Source organism: Trachinotus anak, unplaced genomic scaffold (genome assembly GCF_046630095.1).
Source record: "Trachinotus anak isolate AG129_WGS33_773 ecotype Australia unplaced genomic scaffold, CSIRO_AGI_Tana_v1 ptg000015l, whole genome shotgun sequence".
Taxonomy (NCBI): Eukaryota; Metazoa; Chordata; class Actinopteri; order Carangiformes; family Carangidae; genus Trachinotus; species Trachinotus anak.
Genome location: NW_027273866.1, coordinates 8,847,385 through 8,870,120, shown reverse-complemented (window position 1 = coordinate 8,870,120; position 22,736 = coordinate 8,847,385). Strand labels below are relative to the sequence as shown.

The following is a 22,736-nucleotide window of genomic DNA, read 5'->3' as shown; positions in this document are numbered from 1 at the left end:
TGCTATAATTAGTCGTTTGTTGCTTTAACTGGCATTTAGTTTCAACTGGGCTTCTTTGTCTGTAGACACAATGGGGCTGATGTGGCATGAGTGAACTACACAGCTTAGAGGATTAAGGCTGGACTGAGGCTGTGGCGCCGCACTCGCGCTCTCCGTCACGCGCAACAAACAGACACTCAACTAAGCTGCACAAACACCCAGCTTCGCGCACTTTGTTAAACACACACACACCTACAAGCAAAGGCACACCCCTCTGAATACACACACACACACACACACACACACACGGTTCTGCGTGTGAGCGCACACACACAAACGCACCCACAGGGGGATTATCTGTGCAACAGAGTTCTGAACACTGAGAGTGAGGAGGCGTCTGAAGAACTGCACTCATCACCGAAGGATGGAGAGAGCACAGCAGAAAGGAACAAAAAAAAACACACACACTCGCACACTCACACGTAGACACACTTCAGTGCGGGCTACCTGTGTGTTGAGCAGCATATAGAACAGCAGCTCTACGTGTCCGACCCGTGAGGCTGAGCTGACAGCCAGAGCAATGAGAGGCAAAGAGAGGGAAGGGGAACTAGGGGAGAAAAGAAAGAACAAAAGAGGAAGGTGAGGAGGAATAAGGAGGTAAAAGAAAAGAGAGGGAACACGTTGGATGGAGAGATGTAAGCAGAGGAGAGAAAGAGAAAATCATTAAGACGGAAAAGGAGCTGGAAAAGAGATGGAGCAATTCACGACCTTGGCCCTTGGGGGGCCACCAGCCTTACATGTCCTCATTTCACAAATAGAATGTATTGATTTTATACCATTAATGTGGTAGAGTTCACACTATTAGCTTCTATCTCCAGCCTTTAGTGTGTGAGGAACCCCTGCGGGCGCTCAGTTTTGCTCAACTCTCATCTGATCTCTCCAACATGCTGCGTGGACAGGCTCACAGGCTTTGCATACCTCGAGCTGTTTCTTTCATGCACCATTAAGGCAACGGAGACAGAGGGAGAGTGAGTGTGCATTTATAGGGGTCAGGGCATATGTGTGTGTGTGTGTGTGTCACATAGTAGCTGCCATCGCAAAGGTTTTTATGTAGCACCCTTTATTGTATTTTGTGGGTCGGCGGTAAGAAGGCTGAACCAGATGCAGAATCATCCTATACATTAATATAACATGATCCCTTACAGGAGAGCTTCAACACGCAAAAACTAAGAATAAATATATTCACAACTGCCTCTACTATTGGTAGGAGATGAAAGCATAAAAAGGTACCTCCGTAAAAGATAATAATTGATAGTTGATAGAAGTGTCTGTCTTTTTTCTGTTTTTTTTTTTTTGAGCAAAAAAAACAAAAAAAACAAACAAAAAAAAAGCCTTCACATCCTGGATTTTTGTCCCTTTGTTTGCCATTCATTTTTCCTCTGAGAAATACTTAAAAATCAATACAATAACCTCAGTGCCTTTGTCCAATGAAAGAAAACGTGGAGCAGAGGTCCTCGTGGCCCCATCAAGTCTAGCTGATTAAAAAATCCAAAATGCATCCATTGCCACTATGTCCTTCTGTATGTCGGCCTTCCTTTGTTTTGTCTTGCATTCAAAAAAAAAAAAAACAAACAAAAACATTTCTCTATCCTTTCCTCCATAAAATAAGAGGCTTTTTTTAATGTATACTTTCACACAGCACACCACAACCAACTATCCATGATAAGTCCCTCATCTAGCCCTGTAAAAATTCAACTGGATAAGCAAATTAAGTTAACTGGATGAGATGAAAATGAACTGAACTGCATACAAACAACTCCAATATTGACTGGGTATATTATTATTTTTGGCTCATCCAGGGAATGCAATTATTCGGCGGCTTTGATTGGTTTTTAGTCTCAGTCGTCCATCAGCGTCCCATCCGTTGGTAGTCAAACCTCTTTGTTTAGATAAATAGATCTGTATTCATAGAAAAATAAGCATTGACCACGCTGCTGGCTGTTCATTGCTAAGGCACTTGGCTGTTTTCAGTAATTTCTCTCCCTCTCGCTTTGTCTCTGTCGTTTCTCCATCTTTGCGTGTCCACCCAGCTCGCTCCGCACCTTCCGCCTGTCACAGTTTATGACTCTGTGTTGGGTGTTGCAAAGAGCTGGTGTGTTTCACCTCCACGCAGGTCTTTTGAGAGTGATAATATGAACACTGACGCCCATCGCCACGCTGTCTCCCGCTCACTGTGGTGCTGAGTAGAAAAAAAAAATAAAATAGGAGCCTCGGTTCTTTACGATTGTGAGGTGTAATGGAGGAAAAAGAAAATAATAATAGTGTAGTAGCTGCAGCTGAAGTTTCGCCTCCAGGCAGAGATCTGGGATCAGCTAATCCTTGCCAAACCTATATGCCAGTAGTGGGGAAAATACAAAAAGTGACCTCAGCTCGTTATCCAGGAATAAACATAGTGTGTAGTGTAGTCCCACTCCCCCACAGGCTCCTCTCAAAGCCACGCCAGCCTCTGTACAGGAGTCATTGTTACTGGATGATTCATCACCAGAGAGGGAGATGATGAGGAGACAAGAGAAGAGGGGTAGCAGGGGGAGGAGGAAGAGGAGGAAGGGGAGGGGGAGGAGGAGGAGGAGGAGTGTTAGAACTGGTAAGAGCGGTCCAGCACCTCCATGTAGTCTGGTGTGGTCCTCAGCCTGGCTCTCTGCTCTCCCGCTCCCTGCTCGCTCGGGCTGCTGTTGCTACCACCCGCTGTGGAGCTGACGGTGGTGACCACGAGCGTTTGGTCGGGTCTGGTGTCCTGTTTGGAGTCCTGGGGGTGGGGGTAGCGGGGCGGGGGCCTTGCGTACCTGTCTGGCAGGTCTCTGAACTCTGGGGCTGGGAATCTGAAGAGGCAGTCCACCAGTTCGACTTTAGGGGTGGGGCCCTGGCTGTCGATCACTGTGGGACAGAGGATGCCGTTCCCGTGAAGGCCGGCGAGCGGTCCCATAGCTCCTGTGACAGTGTTGATGGGCGAAGAGGACACCTCGAGAGTCCACTCCCTCTCCTTCTCTGCTGCGGAGCAGTATCCACCCTCGCTGTCTTTGGGAGCTGCAAACGTCTGCTGCTGCCGTGGTCGCTGCTTCACCGCGGTGTCCTGCTCCTCTTTGTAGATGGGGTTGCTACACATGTGCGAGGCTGCAGCGGGGTCAGGGCTTTTTGACGCAGCCTCTGGGGGCAAGATGGTGTCGTAAACATGATTGTGCTCCGGTGGAGGTAGAGGCGGCGTCTCTGGGAGGCCGTGGTGATGGTGGTGGTGGTGGTGCGTCTGCTCAGTGAAGATTCCACACTCCATCTGGATGCCTGCCAAGTCTACCTCTCCCTGGCGACGGAACGGCAGCTTGTCCCTCCTCCTCAGGGCGTAGGCGATTAGTGCCGCTGCCGCGAAGAAGGCTGCGACAAACAACACCAGCAGGCTGAGCACTAACACCGACAGAGGGATTGAATCCTTCCCTGGAGGGCTCAGGGGCCCCCGCCCTGGGCTGGGGTAGCCAGCCGATACACCTCTGTCTGCTGCTGTGGAGGTGGTCGCCTGCTCCTCCTGCTCCCGGTCCTCCTGGGGCTCCAGCTCGGGGCAGAGCAGCTCCATGGAGAGCGAGCGCAGGTCTACGCCTTTGGTCTTTTCCGGAGTATGGCAGACCACCTCTCCCACCACCACCACCGCGCTGAGCCCCTCCAGCCAACGCTTCAGTGGAGCTGCCTCGCAGTTGCACTCCCATGGGTTCTGCTGCAGGTCCACCTGGAGAAATACATAACACCAAGGCGCGTTGTCATCGTGTAATAGTAGACTAATTACTGGTCTGCCATGCAATGCAAATTCATAAATCACTGTGTGGAATATCAACAAAAAATAGATCCTCTTGCTAACACCCTTGTGATATATACTAGTAACTTGGTAAATGTCTGTTGTCTTGAAGAATAAGCCAATAGCGAACCCTCTAATAAGATGACAACAAGAAAAATGATGTTTTCACTGCTACCTTTGCCTCTCACCAGCAAGAGTATAAGGAAAAATGAGTTTTTCAGCATTTGCATAATAGAATACAGCTCTCCTCGACGGTCAGTGTCTCCAAATGATTTTTTGAAATATGCATGGGTTGGATAGCGCTGATTAATGTAAATAATGTCATTATAGGGTCATCATAACATTGAAGTGCCTACATTTACTGAATGGATGCACGCAGGGATGATATATTCTAAATAATACAAAACGATCTGAACAGGGACCAATTCCACTTGTTCCACCCACACGTGCTCTCTTAAAAAGCTGTTCACACGTGTACTACAGCAGGTTATGGGAATATTTCAGTTTACAATAAAGACCTCTCTGAGTTTACCTAAGTGTTTATTCACAAAACTCACCGGCAGGTTTTTTTGTGTGTGTGTATGTGTGTGTGTGACGAGCATGTGAGAATATCACAGCACTTTGGTGTCAACAATAGACGGGATGTGATGCAACTCTCCCTTGTGCTATAATCTAATAGGTATGTGCGTAAATCCATTTTTCTCATTGCCAGCTATTGATTGCGTGTCCTTAAACAAACTCAAATATTCACTACGCCACACTTTGAAAAGGCAAAAGCAGATTATGCACAAAGGGAATCACTTACATCACTTCGTTTTGTCTGCGGAACTCATCTATTCCATATCTTTAGCAATGACTCCGGCAATGAAGCCTGATATCCTCTCTGTCACACTTCCAAAGAGCTTGCACAAATGTTGTCATGCTAATTTGGTTAGACCATCTCCCTGGCTTGCAGAAATAAATGGATGCTTTTTGAGATGATTCAGCATTGCCGTTATGGGAGCCATGGTACGACTACTTCCCCATGCCTCACGCTGAACAACAGGATGCTCCTTCACTTTATTGAACTTAGCCCACTGTGGGCCATTGTGTGGCTTTGTTAATGACATAAGTGCAACTAGAGGGTGAGTAGAAACAACAGTCATCTGCAGTTTTAACTCACTTACTCTATATTAAAGGTCGACCGGAAAAGTGCTGCTTTGCAAGTTTCTGTACCATCGTGATGTAGCATGAATGCACAAAAAAAAAAAAAAAAATTAAAATAAACTTTCATAACTTCCTCAACTAAAATCTTACATCTGGTTGAAATTCTTGAAGCATTTTATTCCCAGTTTTTTTTCCCTGTTTGCTTTCATGCAGATCCCAAGAGGTCTACCCCCTTCTCTTTTGCAAGCATCTGTCCAACATGTCTAACACAGTTTATAATTTATACGCCTGGTCACCTAGTGTGTGATTTGCTGTCAGCTTGTCAGTCAAAGCTGCGCTGTGAGGGGAAATTATAGACCCTCAGTTAGCCTGACAGGTGCTGGATGCAGCTGAAATGCAAGTGCACGAAACCATTATACATTTGTCATAATGAGGCTTTTAGTAAACTCATTCCACTTACAAAGTCAAATACAGCATGTTAATGGCAACAGCAGGCAAAACCAGCCCCCACTCTTATTTTAACACTCACTGTTTTGATGCAGCATATACAGAAAGAAAAACAAAATGAAAAAAACAAAACAACATCAGAAAATATATTTAGCCTGACTTAAATAATGACTTCAATTTTGGATGAAACTGCCAAGCTTTAGCCACTGAAGAGTAAATTTGCTCTTGTGGGTTTTTATCGTTATGGCAGAGATCAAAGATCAAGCAATAATTGTCCAAAATTTACTTGGGAGCTATAAAGAAAATCACATCAAGGGAGAAATTCAGGATGTTCTCAGCGAGCCATGTGTCTTATAATTGATCACTTTGCCCAAACAGCAGTATCCTGTCAGTCATGAGAATTCCTCCAGTTAGTTCACAGAAATATAGTCAATATAAGCAGGTTTTTGGGAGGTCTGGTGCAGGGATTTTGCTGTAGTCTCTGGTGATGAGATGCCCCTGAGTGACAGCTTGCCTAGCCTTCTCCATACTGATGAATGTGTTTCATTGTCTTTTCAATAATACACAGAGCAGAAATGAAAATGGTGCATTTGAAGAAGAATCTGCAGTATGTGCAAAACTTTGTTTTTTCTGAAGGGAAGCTGTCGTCATGGCTACAATATATGCAAGATGTTACATGCATACAAAGCCAGAGAAACGTGTCAAAGCAAATTCACTCATGGACACTCTTACACTGTTATATTTTACCACTCTGTGATATTGAGTGAATTCCAGGAGGTTTTTTTTCCATTTGAAGTGTTGTAATTTACTTTCATAGTGTACTCCTGCTCCTCTTGCCTGCCTCGTCAACTTCTACCTCAGATAGTGATTTCCCATATTTCCTGGAGTGACTTCAACAACCCCTTGAGAAGGGGCATGAACTTGTTCTATCCAGCGGTTTGTGTTTCATTTAGGTGGAGAGAGAGCGGTAGTAATAGCAAAGAGCAAAGAGCAAGAATTTCTGGTCCACTGAGGTTACTGTCAGTGGAGAACCTGGCATCTGTGTGTGTGTGTGATTGCCAAACATCAGCGCAACATAGTGAGTCTAGAAATATGCCCTTGATCTTTTATTCTGAGTGAAAACAAACACTAACTTTTAAAGTTGCTGTATTAGATATCTGGATTTTCTGTGCGTTCAAAATGTGCTCCAAGCTGCTGTGAGAGTTTATATTACCTGCAGAAGAATACAATACTAAACAACAAAATGCACCCAGACATGGAGGTTTTGTAATATCTTTTTGGACATTTTGGACATTTTTATTTATGAAACACACACTGGAAAGAACATTTAAATAGAATCAACTTTTCACAACTGCTATAGATACATAGGGCTAATAATTCAATATTATAGGTCAACACCTCTCCATCTATGACTGTATAATGACAGTATTCACAGGTTTTGGTTCACGCTTTTTATGTTTGAATAAAGGCTAATAATGTCTTTGTAAAGAGAAACTCTATTATAAACATTTGACCTAGATAGGTGAAAAAGCATAACATATTGATATTGCAATAACACTGCATTTATAAGTCTAATATTAATTATGTCATGTCATATCACCCACCTCTATAGTTACCTGAATAGAAGTAGGTATTGACCATTACTGTAACTATTAACTCCTCTCTTTCGGTGGTGAGAAAATCCTGCCTTTATTATGAAGAAAGAAATAACCTAACAGTGCTGTGGCTGGAGTTAAACTGGCTACGGCATTTAATGCAAAAATCACAAATACTGTAGACAGTCGACGAGACAACGGTCCAGTCTGTCCTAAAATAAGAGAATTTATTCATGTTTGCCAGGAGACTGGTCACACTCCGCACCAGCTGCTATTACAGTTTTTTATTGAGATATTTGTTCCAAAACACCTGGTTCTATTTTTGTAGTGCTGTGAAATATAAAGTGAGATATAGGTTTATATGACAAGAAAATCTAACTTGTTTTCACAGCATAAACACATCCTAGTTTAGGTGTTAAGAAGCAAGAGATATCTACTGGGGTGTAAAACAGCCAACTGAAAATAAAGGCCAGACCGACAGAAGTCGGAGATGTACAGAATTAGTTGTGATCTAAGATGTTAGTGGTTATAATTAACTCGGCTGAGTTTTAGAATTGAATCAATGTTAATGCAGCTCATGTGGCCGATGTTAATTTTAAACTTAACATCTTAGTTGCTGGCTAGCTGCTAGCCACACTGCTGCTAACCCTAAATGTTAGCTTTAAATCACACAGCTTTGAATCCTTTGCTAGTCTGACAACAGAAAGTTGAGTTTTAAAATGTAATTAGGTAGTAGGTGCAACAAATAATGAATGATTGGTCAAAGCTGCATGACAGTAATTTGTTCATTTTTTATGAGCTAAGATTTTAGTAAGTCCTATCACTGGTTCGAGACTATTTCATTTGTTTGGCCACACACCTTCAAGCACTATTTACAATTTGCTAGTTCAATAGCCAAGCTAGCCTCTACGGACACATCATGATTGTTTCCGTAGCTTTCACTGTCTTTCAATAAGCGTTTAGCAAAAACGTAACATACTGTGTATCATGGCTGAGCTAAGTATCGATCCACTGCTAAAAGCTAATGACTCTGTCAGTGACAATCATAATTCATTGTAGTCGCCACCCATAAAAATGTTATTTTAAACTTTTTTTCTGCTTAGATTAATCAAACGAGATATAATGTTAATAACTGAGCTTTAGAGGTGCTGTTAGTACTTTCCAACAGAGCCAGGCTAGCTGTTTCTCCCCGTTTCCAGTCTTAATGCTAAGCTAAGTCAACCGGCTGCTAACTTCATATAGTATAGTGTACAGATAGAGAGATATTGGTCCTCCTCTCTAACTCTCTGGAACATGATGAATAAGTGTTTTTTTTCCAAGCTGTCCATTGAATTATTTATTTGTACATGTATTGAACAACCCTAAGAAATATTTTCATGGACTGAATCAAACTATAAGAGTCAAAAGTCAAGTAAAAACTGATAATCAGGCGTCGCTACGTTGGGCATTGAATGTAATGGTTTCCTGTCAAACCAGTCCCTGGTGAATACGGCATTGTTTTCATCAATCTTTCCTGTGAGTGCATTGTTTTTCTATCTGACATCATTCAAGGTGAAATGTTCCTGTAGGCAAATTTCTTCACTGCAGTTGGCAATGATGTGTGAGTGCTGACCAACTGTGCAATATTTTTGTTTTTTGTTTTTTTTTTTAATTTAAATTTTTTTTTTTTTTTTTGCATTTACTGAGAAAGACATATGTTTTCCTGAACTTTACATATTTCTGGCACCCACTCAGAAGCTGATTCACCTAACTTAATCTTATAATTATTTTTCTAGTTAATAACAAAGACATCAAGGAGGTATTTTCCAAAACATCAGTGCATGTAAGTGGTTGTAACTGTATAATCCTGTCCTTGATGGTAACACTGACTCTAAGCTATACGTGCTGCTGCTTTATTATTGTCAAAATGGAGTGCTTTTTATAGCAGCTGCGAGCTTCAGCCCTGCTTCCATCTGTGTTGCCCTTTGATTTTACTGTGCAAGCTCTGGGTCCAAAAACACATGCCAGCACCCAGAAATCCCACTAACCAAGCTTCAAACAGGCCAGCACTAAGTCAACAGGTGATTTCATTGTCACATTATTTTCTGCAGTCCATGGGCAGCGCTAATGTGGCTTTGTCAGAGTAATAACAACCCGGTAAATGAATGAATTCAATTACTGTGCCACAGATTTCGAGCACTACAATGGTGATACCGCTGGGCTTTATGAATATGGCCCACAGTGCACTTCCATTTGGTGAATGCTTTAATGCACTTGGACATCAGAGGCGTATAATGGCACAAAAATATAATACACTTCTACATGGCTCCTCCAGCTCCATAAACCACTGCCGTCCTTCCCTTGAGCAAACATTTAGTAACAGCATGTGAACTGCAAGCCTCACCCACACTACCTTGGATCAAGAATTTTTCATGGAGCAAAGTAAAGCAGAAATTCACAATGACATTCGGGGTAATCCACACCCACCCTACCTAATTCTACTCTGGCTCTCTGAGAAAAGCCTGGTTCACTAAATTTGCTGAAGTGAGAGGAGGCAGGATGAAAAAATTGTAATACCTTGGGTTTGGTCCTTATCAGTGCATTGTGTACATAATGCCACAGCCAAATGTGTGAGGTAAGGCCAAACACAAACAACAAATTTAACGCATACTGTAGTTTATACAGTCTATTTGCTAAGAGGTGCGTTAATTATAAGCATACTCAAAAACTTGAGAGGTGCAGCTTTCTCCAGTTTAGCTGCTGATTTATTAAGACCACTTATGCAAATCAAGTCAATTGCAATTTTCCAATTAGAATACCTGAGGCACAACCACAGTCCCACATGCCACAGCAGAGCTCTCAAAACAACAGACGACGCAGATGATGGAGAAAACTGCAGCTGTGCCAGAGACCACGAGATCAAGGGCTGCCCGAAGTTTTAAATGCGGGTTTGGCTCAATCCAAGACTTCAGGTTGTTTTGTTTATTCCATCAAGCTGTGATAATATAATGTGTCTTGGCAATGACATTTGAAATAAATATACTCTGTATAATTATGCTCATTTTCATTAAGTAAATCAACAGGGGTTACCCAATTCAATAATCTCCATTTTTCACCCTGCCACTGTCACTCAACAAAATACATGTTATTTGGCCTAAATTTGCCAAAAAGCCTCGTGCCAGATATCTGACTCATTTACACACGCACAGGTCCTTTTTCCAAGCATCCAACCGCACTGAAACCACCTCGATCATTCAGTAAATACAGCTTTAGGATTGCACCAACCTGTACCAGTCCGGTGAGGTGCTCCAGCACGCCCTTCATAGGAAGCTGCAGAAGGTGGTTGTTTCTCAGATTGAGGCGAGCCAGGTTAACTCCTGAAAACACGCCGAGGGGGAGGCTCTGCAGCAGGTTGGCGTTGAGGAACAAGAGCTGGAGGGATGGCATGGAGTCGAACGTCCCTGGATCTATCTCACGGATCTCATTGTACTCAAAATAAAGGTACCTGAATAAAGGAGAGGACAGTGTTACAGCATTTACATGTCTAGAAACTGAAGACACACTATGGAAATAGGAGGACAAATTGGACATGGTTATGTTAAAAGAAAGAATCACTGCATCTCTTAGTACTTACTTAGTATCTGACAGACATGAAATATAGCAGTAAGGTCTGTCTTTGTCTCACCTTGGTACAAAAACATTATTTTTCACTCTTGATTAGATCACAGTAGGAATCTTTAAATCAATTTATTTAGTAAGGATTCTGTAGGTAATTTACTTCTCCTGCACCTCAGCATGACAATTATATCAATGAATATTTATGTAAAAAAGTCATAACTGAAATTTAATTTAATCTGCACTTTCCCTGTTCACAGCTGATTAGCTGATCAGCATCAAATGATATCGTGTAATTTCCCACTGATGATTACTTGCACTTGCCATGGCATGCCTGATCATCATGTTGAATTTAAGAAACTTTGAATTTTTTAATTCTTTTTTTTTTTTTTTTTTTTTGTCCAATAATGGAAATCAGCAGAGACTTCTCCCTGCATGCTTGTCATCCAATCTACTTCCACTGCTGAAATAAGTAATAGATGTGGTTTAAATGAATTACAGTGCAAACTTGCCCCTGAGTCACTAACAAAGGCTAACGAGAGGTTAAGAGGAGAACTTTTTCAATGTCCTGAGAGGATCTTTATTATTGATTAATAGTCAAACTAACAGGTCTCTTGATTTTCTCAACCTTACCTTGAAATATAGAGACAATGGAGCTGCAAACTAAAGGCTAAATGAAGCTCTGAATATTACAGCACAAACCGTCTGAGTCTTTTTATAGCTTATCATCAAAGCTGACCTGTTGTCTTAATCAAACTCCACAGTGTTTAATTCACTGAATAAATACAATTGCTGACTTAAGATATTTGCTGTATGCATTATTTGCAGAGGAATTATCTTTGTAAGCTTAATCTGACAATGATACATAAGCATCATTCTGACGACTCGTTGTTGTTATAATAAGCCTTTCTCCAAGAAGCAAATTCCTGGCATCACCCAGACGTCTTACTGCCTTATCAACACCTCTGTATGCGAATACAAAAAAAAAAAAAAAAAACACATTAATTTTCACGTTGTCACTCATGCCAGACCCACACCTCAGCTGGAGCATGCCATCAGGCAGCGTGACTAACAAATGACAATCCTGGAAGAGAATGGGCACCTTTCATTTTAATCAAACTCCGGCACAATGGTTGTCAGTGTGTTCTGCTCTGTGCTGCACTTGTATTACAGTGAAAATTAATTTCCACATACTTATAAACAAATGTCTAAATACCTAAGCTGACATGTGGTTTCAGTTTGGGAATTTGTTTTAAGTGCAGTGACAACAAAGTGCTTGAAATGCTGCGAGTGATCCAAAAAAAAAAAAACCAAAAAAAAACAACAAAAAATCCTACTCTAGATTCTGCAGCCCCAGGAACACATGGGGGCTGAGCCTCTCCAGGTTGTTCCCATTCAGGTAGAGGCTCCTCAGGCCTGTCAGGCTGGAGAAGGCCCCCTCCTGGAGGTAGGAGATGCGGTTGTTCCCCAGGTGAAGCAGGTCAAGACTGGAGAAATTCCAGAAGTCTGTGCGGTAGATCCTCTGGATTAAATTTCCACCCAGGTAGAGCTTGCGGCCGTTTAGGGGCCGAGGTGTGAGCTGGGACACGTTGAGGAAGCCGCTCCCCTTGCAGTTGACAGTCAGGTCAAGGTCTGTGATGTGCAGGTTGCAAGTGCAGCCCAGGGGACAGATGATAGGGATGGGGGGTCTGGTTTGGTAGCCAGCCACGGGGGGATTCTGGTTGGGCATCAGGCTCCGGGATGTAGGGGATGTCCTGGAGGGTCGAGGCTTTTTAGTCGGCCTTGGGTGCCTCTCTCTGTCTTTACGCTCTGCTGAGGAAGAGGATGATGAAGTGGAGGAGGTATGAGTGTTCTGGCGGGAGCCGTGCACCATAGAGGAGGGTTTAGTCGGTCTGACTCGCCCAGGATGGGAGTTGGGTTTCGAGTGCGGGGGAAAATGTTGGGGCTGTGATCCTGCTGATGGACCACCCCCCTCTCCTTGTAGCTCTTTATCTGGCAGGTCGGCACACAGCTCCTTCCGAGGGATTTCCCTCAGGTCCTTGCCGTGAAGGTGGAAGGGATATTCACAGTTAACCTCCCCGACCACAGCTGTGTAAGGGATCTGACCCAGCCACTGCTGTAACTGCACTGCCTCGCAGCCACAGTTCCAGGGATTCTCCTCCAGCTGTAGCTCCATCAGGGAGCGACCAACGTACTCCAGGGTCCCAGCATATGCCAGGCTCTTCAGACGGTTTCCCCGCAGGTCCAGATGAGTCAGAGACACAGATCTGGTGCAGGAGGAGGAGGGGGGAATCGTTAGCTAGGTTAGATGAAAGGACAATGCGATAGTGAGAGAAAACATAGGTTCACACATTCCATTTCTGTGAAATCTGCTTTTTATCTGATGGTTAGTCCTCTCTCATGATATGAAATAATATGCCACAGAAACATTAATTCGACGACAGTGCAGATCAGCTAATTGTGTCTGACACTGATAGTTCTACAGATCAGTCCCGGCATGATTCAAAAGCTTTGCAGTAAAATAATCGAAATGCAACCTGAACAGATGAGCGGGCAAGACAGGGATCAGGTTGTCATTGAGGATGAGAACCCGGAGCTTGTAGAGGAACCTCAGAGCACCGCTGTCTATTCGTTTGATCACGTTGTAGTCGGCCTGCAGGTAGGAAAGTGAAAATGTGATGAACATATAATTGCTGCAGTTGAAAAATAGGCTGGGCTGAAAGCTGGGGCACTCTCCATTTGAAAAGGAGCTCGGAAAATTCTTCCACTCCGACCAGCTGCAAACCACTAACTATTTCCGTCAGCGCTACCCATTGTCAATAATCCTGTCAATCATGGATAATCGACATGGATTATCGTCTCGAGCCTACCTGGAGGTATTCCAGAGCCTCTAAACCAGCGAAGGTGTCATTTCTGAAGACCTCCAGCTTGTTCTCGTGGAGGTACAGGCGTCTCAGTTTGGCCAGCCCGTGGAAAGCTCCCACTCGGATGTCCTGGAGTGCATTGTTGCCAAGGTTTATCGACACTGCGTTGCCAAGGTGCTGAAACCCGTTGCTATAGAGACGCCTCAGTGAGTTCTTCTGGAGGTTGAGTTTGAAAGGGCGGACCCATGACTGTGACACCTGGGTGATTAATTAGGGGTCTGATTAGTTCTCTTATTAATTACATGAATCTAACAGTTAAAAACACCCATAAGCCGCATTAGAGACAGGATATTAGACGTGGAGATACGGTATGTTAATGAGGTAAATGACAGCGCAATAAAGTGCCGTGCAGTTCCACATGCATTTTAAAGAGCGAGAGTGATACCTGGCTGACATTAGTGAAGCCCCGCCCATCGCAGTGCACGTGCAGCACGCCTTCTTTGACCTCGCACGTGCACGGCTCAAAGCACGGCTCGTCCACTTCCTCCTCAGAGTTGTCCACTAGAGGGGTGTGTGTGGAGGTGGGGGTAGGGGTGGGGGTGTGCGACGCCCAGGACAGACACACACACCCCAGGGCCACTGCCAGAGTGACCCACTGCATCCTCCTGCTTCTCCCTCTCAGCTCAGCAGCCTGGGGCTACAGCCCGACATCGGCCCTTCACCGCACTGCACGGCAAAGGCCCCGGCACATGCATGCATAGATTTCAGACACACACACACACACACACACAAACGCACACACAAACGCACACACACGCACACACACACACACATACATACACGGTTAAAAGAGGGCAAACAGCCAGGGAGGCAACAGGAAAAGTCAGTTCAGGATGAATCAGATTGATGATGCATCACAAGCATACTAAAGCAGTCAGAAAATAAAAGTTAAATCACACAGACTGGAGTGCCATGGGCAAAGAATTACATTACATTGGAATAATGATGCATAGGCCGACTGAAGGCCACAGTACTGCAATGATGTGATCTAAACTATGGTAAACATACATAAGCTCTACAGTATGTAGCACAGGAAAACAAGGCTTTGGATTTACAGGGATCACAAATGTAGGAAATATTGATTTAAAAACAACAAGCTGAGCAATCTCTCAGCTTCTACAGTGTTGTTTTTGAATTAAAAATTTAAATAGCGAGATTGAAAATGCAAAACAAAGGCAAACACGTGGGCTAGTTCACCTGTGAATCACGTTTTATCATTTTCAGAGTGGCTTTTTTGGACAAGTGGGGTGGGGTGGGGTGGGGTGTGGGGAAGGGGAGAGGAGCTCGTGATGAATATATTCATCTGTATTCTCAAACGCCCGGTGAAGCCGAAATGTCACGCATGTGTTGTTTTAATGTATGCAATATGAATATGGGTAAATGCAAATCAGACTCATAATGCTTCTGGTCTAATGAACTGCTCCATTTAATAAGATGAATGGCAATCAGAGAACAGAAGGATGAGGCACAAAATACCCCATATTATCAATCAGCAGAGTATGTTAGGTTATCAACAGCCATCAAATCCTGTCATAATCATTATTGTGATAATGACAGTGGAGTGAAAGCATCGCAGCAAATCAAAACTCTTCAGAATTTTCAAAAGGGCTGATGTGAAGGCAGTGGAGAGACGAGCAGGAACATGAACTGACGGTGATAGTGATGGGGGGGGGTGATGATGACCATGAGAGTGGCACTGCAATAACAACAGAATGGAGTTGCATGAGTCCAGGAAACAAAAAAACAAAAAACAAAAAAAAAAACAGCTGAGATGTGAGTCTTGCATGGGGATATTTCCTCTCAAGATGTAATGAGATCTAAATTGGATAAAGCATCTCGATCTGCTCATACAGTGTTGAACACTGCCATGCGAAATGCAATAATGATCATGATGGTATGGTAGCTGTAATCATACAGCAATAATCTAGCATCAGCGAGTTAGACAAGGAGGCAGCAGTGAAAACATCACCGCCCGGGAAAGGAAGAGCAATCACAGAGATGATTATGATGGTGGGGGGGGGGGGTAAAACAAGAGGAGGAGGAGGAGGAGGAGTAAAGAGGGGAACAAGGCGAAGGTGTGGAGTAAAGGAGAGACAGACAGATAAAGGAAGAGTAATGGGCAGAGAGTAGGTACAAAGGAAGAGGAAACGAGTGAGGTGGGAGAGAGGAGTGGGATTGCATAAGCAGTGAGAAGTCAGTCAAGGCTGCCACTCAGGATGAGAGCTCACAGTGAAACCGCTGAAATCTGATATTGATTACATCAAAGCCCTCCTCTCGCCCTGCTCACAATGTACGCCTGCCTCACAGAGAAGCAGTGCTGGAGCCAAGTTACATGCATGCGTGTGTGTGTGTGTGTGCTGAAAACAATGTTAGAAAGGTCAAACCATATCCAAAAAGTATGCTTTTATAGCCTGCCAAGTACAGAAACAGGTAGCTAGACACGTGTAGATGAGTGTTGTGATTTTGTAACAAACCAGTGGTAACGCTGCAATACTTGCTGGACAATCCTACTGTACTGCTAAAAGCATGAGCAGGAGGAAAAACATGTATCCTCCCTGTAGGATGGGGGGGAATCCGCCCCTTTATCACAGTGTTTTGAACCATGTATGCTTCACACATGGAGTACAGGCCAATCTATGCCAACGTGGTCAATAGTGTTTGACAAACTGGACCACAATACGAAACACAACCCACTCAGGGTCCCAGTAGGTCTTCGTTTTCATCCAAGAAATGCATTGTTTATCGCTGGGCCCCAAGCCCCCCTGTATAGTGGAGATCAATACTGAGTCCAGATAGACCACTGGGATCCCTCCTGTTAGATTCTGCTTTGGTGGACGGCCATCTCCCCTTAACAAGAAGAAACACAGTCAACACTCAAGCCTCTTTCTCCAATCAGCCAAGTGGACTAGTCAGCAGTCGGCATAGCTCTGCATCATTATGTTAACAAGAGAGGAAAGGACTTATGTGTTGAGTGGTGACAGCACAGCAGAATTTAAAACTCTATCTATCTATCTATCTATCACTTCATGTCCATCTGAAAACAGGCCTGACACAGGTGTGGCTTCCCTCCCTGTCTTTCTTGAGTCTCTCTGACACTGAGTTTTTTTTGGTTTTTTTTTTTTTTTTTTTTTTCTTCTTCTTCCTCTCTCCTCTAGACCTGCACACTGACGCAAGCGGACCAGAGATGACGGTCACTGCTTTTTCTTCACCATATTATTCATGTCACATAATTCCTGTGTCTACCTCTCCGTCCTCTGTGTCCGTCAGAATACACACAGAGCCCCACCAAGCCTCACACTGGCTTTTTACATGGGCCCCTGCTCCCCAGCACAGACCCGCACTATCAGGCAAGCAGCAGCATCACTGATCAAATGTATGGGGCTATCAGCCTGGATAGCCCACAGCCCTCCAAGAAAATCAATTAGCCCCAAACATTACAGCTCACAAATTGCAATAGTTAGCAGAATTAAAGCATGACCAATTAAACAGCCTAGTCATTAACAGAACCTATTAAGACATTTACCAGGCTATGTATGAAAATCCTTGGCAGAGTAACGCAATCCAATTGCATTCCCCATTGTCTGTCTCTCCCCACCAGCCTCTCTGATCCACACAGCGACGCTTAGCAGAGCAGGGATGCGGGTAATACTCACTCAGTCCGCCGCCAAAGAATTAGGGAACGACCGAGAAAACACTTTAGAGGCTGACTGTCGACATGTCGTTCACATTCAGCCGCACTCTTCTCCCTCTCTCTCCCTCTCCCTCTCTCTCTCTCTCTCTCTCTCCCTCCGCTCCTGTAGCGGCTGAGGCGGATGGGGAGGGAGGGAGGTGGTGGTGGGGGGGGGGGGGGGGGGGGGACCAGAGCAAGAGGGGGGACGTGATAAGACTGCAATGAGGTGGAGGATAAAAACCAGGAGAGAGAGAGAGGGAGAGAGAGAGAGAGAGAGTGAAAAAAAACCCGATTGGCTTTAGGATGCAGGTCCTCTTCTCCACAGTGCAGCCGGTGAGAGCTGCGGCACTGGACCCCCGGACAGGCGTCCAACGCGCGGAGTTGTAGCCTGCGTAATGATGGAGAATCCTCTCTTCATCTCAAACACAACTGGGTAATTCATAGAAGAGAAAGGAGTGTTTTGGGGGGGGGGGGGGGGGGGACGGGATGGAGGCGCCGGAATTAATCATGCAATAAGGCGGCGCGCAACTGCTAGTTTGTATATGAGGCATGAAAGCGCGCAGGGTGGGTTCCTCCTCATCAGAGAGGAGCCAGTTGAGTCGCTCATCATAAACAGATTACAGGAGCCACAACAGAGTCGCAGACAATGGGCCCCATAAACTTCCTCCTCACGTTGCCCGTGTGTGCAGTCTGGTAAAAAAAAAAAAAAAAAAAAAAAATGCCCCGACTGTTCAGCTATACCGACAATAATTTATAATCTCATTAGTTTATTCATCTCTCCCCTTGCCCCTTAAGCACCGACGGATTTCGTGAAACCGGTGTGTGTGTGTGTGTGTGTGTGTGTGTGTGTGTGTGTGTGTGTGTGTTACCATGGCGACTCGTGCCAGCTGGCTTCGTCGCGCACGCACGCACACGCACGAGCTCGCGCGCGAGAGAGAGAGCGCGAGAGCACGCACGCAGCATCGGTCGCGGGAGACTGTGGAGACTTTCATGAGAAGAGGAACAGCGGAGATTACGGGGGGGGGGGTCTGCACGGCCTGCATCACAACACCTGTCTCGCCAAATGGAGGTGGTGGGCGCAACAGATGCCGCGGAGACTGAGATCAATGACGCCCCCCACCAGCACCACCACCACCACCAACGCTGAATTTAGCTTCCTAATCGCAGCCTGCTAGGTGGCCCCTGCTCCATCAATACTTCCCTTTAAGTGACAGGTATAGGCCCCCTTGTGAAGCCCGGGCTCCCCCGGTGGACCAGCAGCAGGGTCTCCATCAAGGACACCCTGGTGCCATCATGTGGGTGGGGGGAAACAAGCATTCAAAAGTGTTCAAATATCAGTCAGCCGGTTTCATGGCTATAGGAAAAGATTTAATAACAACATGTCTTCCACATTACTGAGCTGAAAGTTCAATTTTCAGTTCAATTTCACATTGATTTCAGCGTGCATTAAGGTGAATCACCTTGAGGAAATGGAGAGGTGCATCACTCCCTTACACACACGCGCTCTCTCTTTCCTCTCCCTGCAGCAGTGGAGGGGAAAGCTCTCCCTGGAGATTCCTATCAGAAACAGGAACAGAGATGGTTCCAGTAATATCAGGAAGATGTAGATGATGGTTATAGATTTCAGGGCTCTCAGGTGCATTAGGCTGTATTACAGCCTCCCCGCAAGGCTACTTAATGCTCACTTGCAATGGAAACAGGCTGGCAGGCGCGGGGCATGTATGCACAGTCATATGATCACGTGCATTTGTGCAGATTGCTCACAGACAGGCATCATGCACATTTAATTCACCTATGACATGCAAGTGCTGCAGCTGACACATATGAATAAGCTTCAACGATCCCTAGGTCTTGGTGCTGAGGTATTATTTCCAGCTTGAGGATGCCAGATTTGTGGCAGGGGGAAATGTGATCCCAGACCTAAGGCTATATCATCTACCTCAGAGTGCAACGACGGCCGTGACGGAGAATCTGGGATAAAAAAAAACAAACAAAAAAAACACCCACTTTCCTCACTGTGGTGCTGTCGTTGAACCGTGGAGCCTCCCTAAATTAAGAAAACAAACGGAGAGGAACTGAGAGAAGATGGCTATCAGGCACCATCAGATACCTGTGTGTTTGTTCTCTAGGGGCAGGAGCCGCTCTGAGCACATAAAGCACTTTTTTGGAGCGTTGAAGGGGCCTCTAAAGTAGGGGATCTATTTATACTGGCCTAGTGCTGTCTGTGGAGCTGTCCAGTGCTGAAATGGATGAGGATTCATGCCGTTTCATTTCAGCCACTTCTCCTTTCTTCCTCCTCCGCTTTCTCCTTCTACAAAAGCCCTTTCCTTTCTCCCATCTGAATTATTTCTGTCAGATCATACTTTAGATTCCTTCTGTTTCACTCCCCTTTCTTCCCTTCTTTCTTTCTTCCTTCCCGCCCTCCCCTTCTCTCTTTCTCTTTCTTCCTTCTTTATTTTCTTATTTTGATTCTCCTGTGGGCTCTTGTCAATTCAGATTGGTTTACTTGCCATTCTTTCTTTGATTTCCTCTCTTTTGTTTTCCTCTTCCTGCTCACTCTTTCCTCTCCTCCACTGTAGACATATTGCAGGAAGTGGTCATCCCATTTTTGCAACTCTCGCCAATTATACTTTTCTTCACAAGATCTCTACTGGGACTAGCTTGCATGCATGAATGAAAACACACTCCAGACTTGAGGACAAGCAGACACACTGAAAAGAGTAAGAACGTGGTTTACTCCCCTCCCCTGCCAATTCACGGGTCAGAAAATCTCCTTAAAGCTACACGTTGTTCGCATACTGTTGCACTGTCTCTTAATACGTGTTTTTAGTTTCTTTGGTGTACGCACTGCCTGAGTCTTTAGTTACTCAGTGGGAAGAGGCAATCAGAGAGGCAGGCAAGGGCACCCAGCACTCTGTGGGAAGGAGTAGAAGGAGAGGGAGGGAAGGAGCAAAAGGGGGGAAAAAAAAAAACAGGCCGATTGTGGGAGACACAGAGAAAGAGAGAAAATGTGCAGTGGGAATTTGGGGGTTTGTGAGGGCTGGCTGAGACATGTGGTGGAGGAAAAGGAGGGGAAGGAGAGGGGAGAGAAGCAAACAGATAGAGGGGATAGATATGAGCGAAGAGTGGAGGAGGACGGCCGGGAGGGCAGGTGGTTCTGTCATTAGCTCCAGATTAAAGCAGAGGGCAACTCCAGAGGACTCACCTCTGATTCACACAGTAGTACTGCAGGCAAGGACAAGCCTCCAGGGAGACATGAAACACACACATACACACACACACACACACACACGCTGAAAACACAGTAGTGATTCGCAGGCTTACCCAGAGGCTCATGAACACACATATTAACACACACACGCACATACATACATATAGGCATATAACACCCCCTCCTCATTTAGCATAACTGCACACAAGATACACAGTGACTCACGAGAACATGACTCCCACATACATGCCACATACAGAGAGCCATGTGACACACACACACACACACACTTCGTTGAACTAATTAATCAAATCTCCTGTTTTAATTAGGATTCAGATCAGTTGCTATGGGAACCTTGCCCCCTTGGAATCTTAAGGTAAAGACTCTCATTGCTGCGGCGGCGGCTGCTGCTGCTGCTGCTGCTGCCTCCAATGACTCTACAGGAAGCTGACCGAGGGGGACAATTTCATAATACCTACAATGATTCAGCTGGCTGCATTCTACATTGCGTTTTCTCCATCACAGACACATTTTTCAGGGGAGGCCCGAGGTGCTCGATCTGAGCCTCAATTTGGGCTCAGTCATAGAAAGGGGGCACAAAAGTGGGAAAAAAATGGGGGAATTATGACGGTTCCGGTTGCAGCCACGCTACTGCAATATACCTTACCATGAAAAGGCCATATGTGTTGGCGTTAAAGAGGAGCTTCATGGGCTGCAGAGGCTTATCCAATCGATCACTAGCACGAGCCTGCCATTTTTGCTCTGAAAGTTTTCCTGTGGCGAGTCACGTAAAAACACTTTCACACAACTCTAATAGGCTGCTTATCCTCGCTATTACCACAGCCCAGCAATTTCAGCCGAGCAATGGGTCTGTGCTTGCTACAGTATGCCTGGTGCCAGAAGTTTTGCTCTGAAAACATCATTCACGGTGTTTTCACAAGGGCTCCATTAGAGATCAATAGGATGTGTATGGGAGCACCAGCTCAGTACTTTCACTTTCTGTCTGACTGCTTTGAAGCAAGTTGGGAGAATCAATATGCCAACATTTCTGTTAATTTCAATCAGACGGAGGAAATATTTAAACAGTGACTAATATCTGAGCTCTATTTTGAGCATTGTGTAGGTTTTAGTGTTCATACAGCTTTATCTCACATGCTGATAGACGTACCTATCTCAAAAGATGAGGATGAAAAAGCTCAAACTGTAGTGGACCCACACCACCTTCATCTGTCCCGAGTGTATTATTATCAGCTCAGGTGAAGGCTGGACTTGATGAATTGAAGGAGGGGGGGATGCCAAGTTAAGCCATTAGGATACAGGAACTCGGGCATGCGTCTGGCTCGCCGGTTGTCATGGTTGCGGTGTTTATCACCTCTTTCTGCCGACAGAGGCCCAGGGGCAAATCAGATTGGCTTCAGACAGAGAGACACAGAGGGAGAGAGAGTCGGTGAGCGTGGGGGGGCATATTGGCACAGCAGAGGGGTGAAATGCCAACACTCTGCAGAGGGGAGGCTGAGGAAGGGCACTGGACAAATGTCAATGTGGCTTGTTCATGATAAGATTTTTGTTTTTAACTATTAGATGTTGAAGTTGAAGTGTACATTGCTGATGTTAGTCGGATGAATCCAGCAAATCCTTACTTCAAATCTTTTTCATTTACTCGCCTCTTTTTTCCCCCATTTTCCATCTAGCTCTACCTTTACTAATTCTTTTGTCTCTCTTTTTATTTTTACATTTTACTCCAGTCTTAGTTACATACGTCTGAGTGAAAGGCCTTTAAATACTATGACAAAATACAGATTGGTGGCCCTTTAATGGGAGTCTAAGAGGCATGTAAATCTTGGGCCATCCTCAAAAATCAGGTGTAAAATTAACCCTACATCCCTTGTGGCCTATGCCTGCCACCTAGCGGCCCCTAAAACCAATCATCCCAGTTTGCAGCCTTGTACAGGTGCATTTAAAGATGTAAGATTACAATTTTCATGGAGCGCAGAGGTTTGTCATTTGACTACAGCTAACAAGACAGTTCACACCCAGTTCAGCTCTAAGGAGGTTTAAAAAAAACCAAAAAAAACCCGAAATGACCAATTACGACATTTACCGGTTATGACATGTGGTCGGTTGAACACTCTGAAGCTAGCAGTCATAATCATAAACAGATGGCGAACAGCTGCCGGTTACATCCAGGTGGCCGGTTGTCGCCGCCTCTGTCTCCATCCCTGACGCTTGTTAAAATGTAACCACTCCTGACTGCACAGGGTGCACATGTTAAAAAGCGAAAACCACGCCCCCTTCGCCCCGGGAGCCAACCAGAGATCGGCATAAGGAAGGG

General features: G+C 44.9%; 1 protein-coding gene across 4 annotated transcripts; it reads right to left on the bottom strand.

The window, feature by feature from the left end:
* Positions 1–1,347: 1,347 nt before the first annotated feature.
* On the bottom strand, positions 1,348–22,666 carry LOC139633119 (SLIT and NTRK-like protein 3). 4 transcript variants are annotated; one of them, XM_071498549.1, is made up of 8 exons: positions 22,506–22,666; positions 21,573–21,816; positions 13,909–14,189; positions 13,470–13,721; positions 13,137–13,252; positions 11,937–12,866; positions 10,270–10,489; positions 1,348–3,751 (listed from the first exon to the last, which is right to left on the bottom strand). In XM_071498549.1, the coding sequence occupies exons 3-8, from the start codon at positions 14,122–14,124 to the stop codon at positions 2,615–2,617; spliced, it is 2,871 nt and encodes a 956-aa protein (XP_071354650.1). In that variant the 5' UTR covers positions 14,125–14,189; positions 21,573–21,816; positions 22,506–22,666; the 3' UTR covers positions 1,348–2,614. The 4 variants fall into 4 exon arrangements, with proteins under 4 accessions (XP_071354650.1, XP_071354652.1, XP_071354651.1 ...); XM_071498551.1 differs by having other exon boundaries at positions 21,573–21,782; XM_071498550.1 differs by lacking the exon at positions 21,573–21,816.
* Between the last annotated feature and the right edge of the window lie 70 nt (positions 22,667–22,736).

Coding starts and splice junctions, on each gene's coding strand:
- LOC139633119 (XM_071498549.1), bottom strand. CDS start 14,124: ATGCAGTGGGTCACTCTGGCAGTGGCCCTGGGGTGTGTGTGTCTGTCC. Junction 10,490..11,936: donor CTGGGGCTGCAGAATCTAGA/GTAGGATTTTTT, acceptor TCCTTTATTCAG/GTACCTTTATTTTGAGTACA. Junction 3,752..10,269: donor ACCTCACCGGACTGGTACAG/GTTGGTGCAATC, acceptor GTATTTCTCCAG/GTGGACCTGCAGCAGAACCC.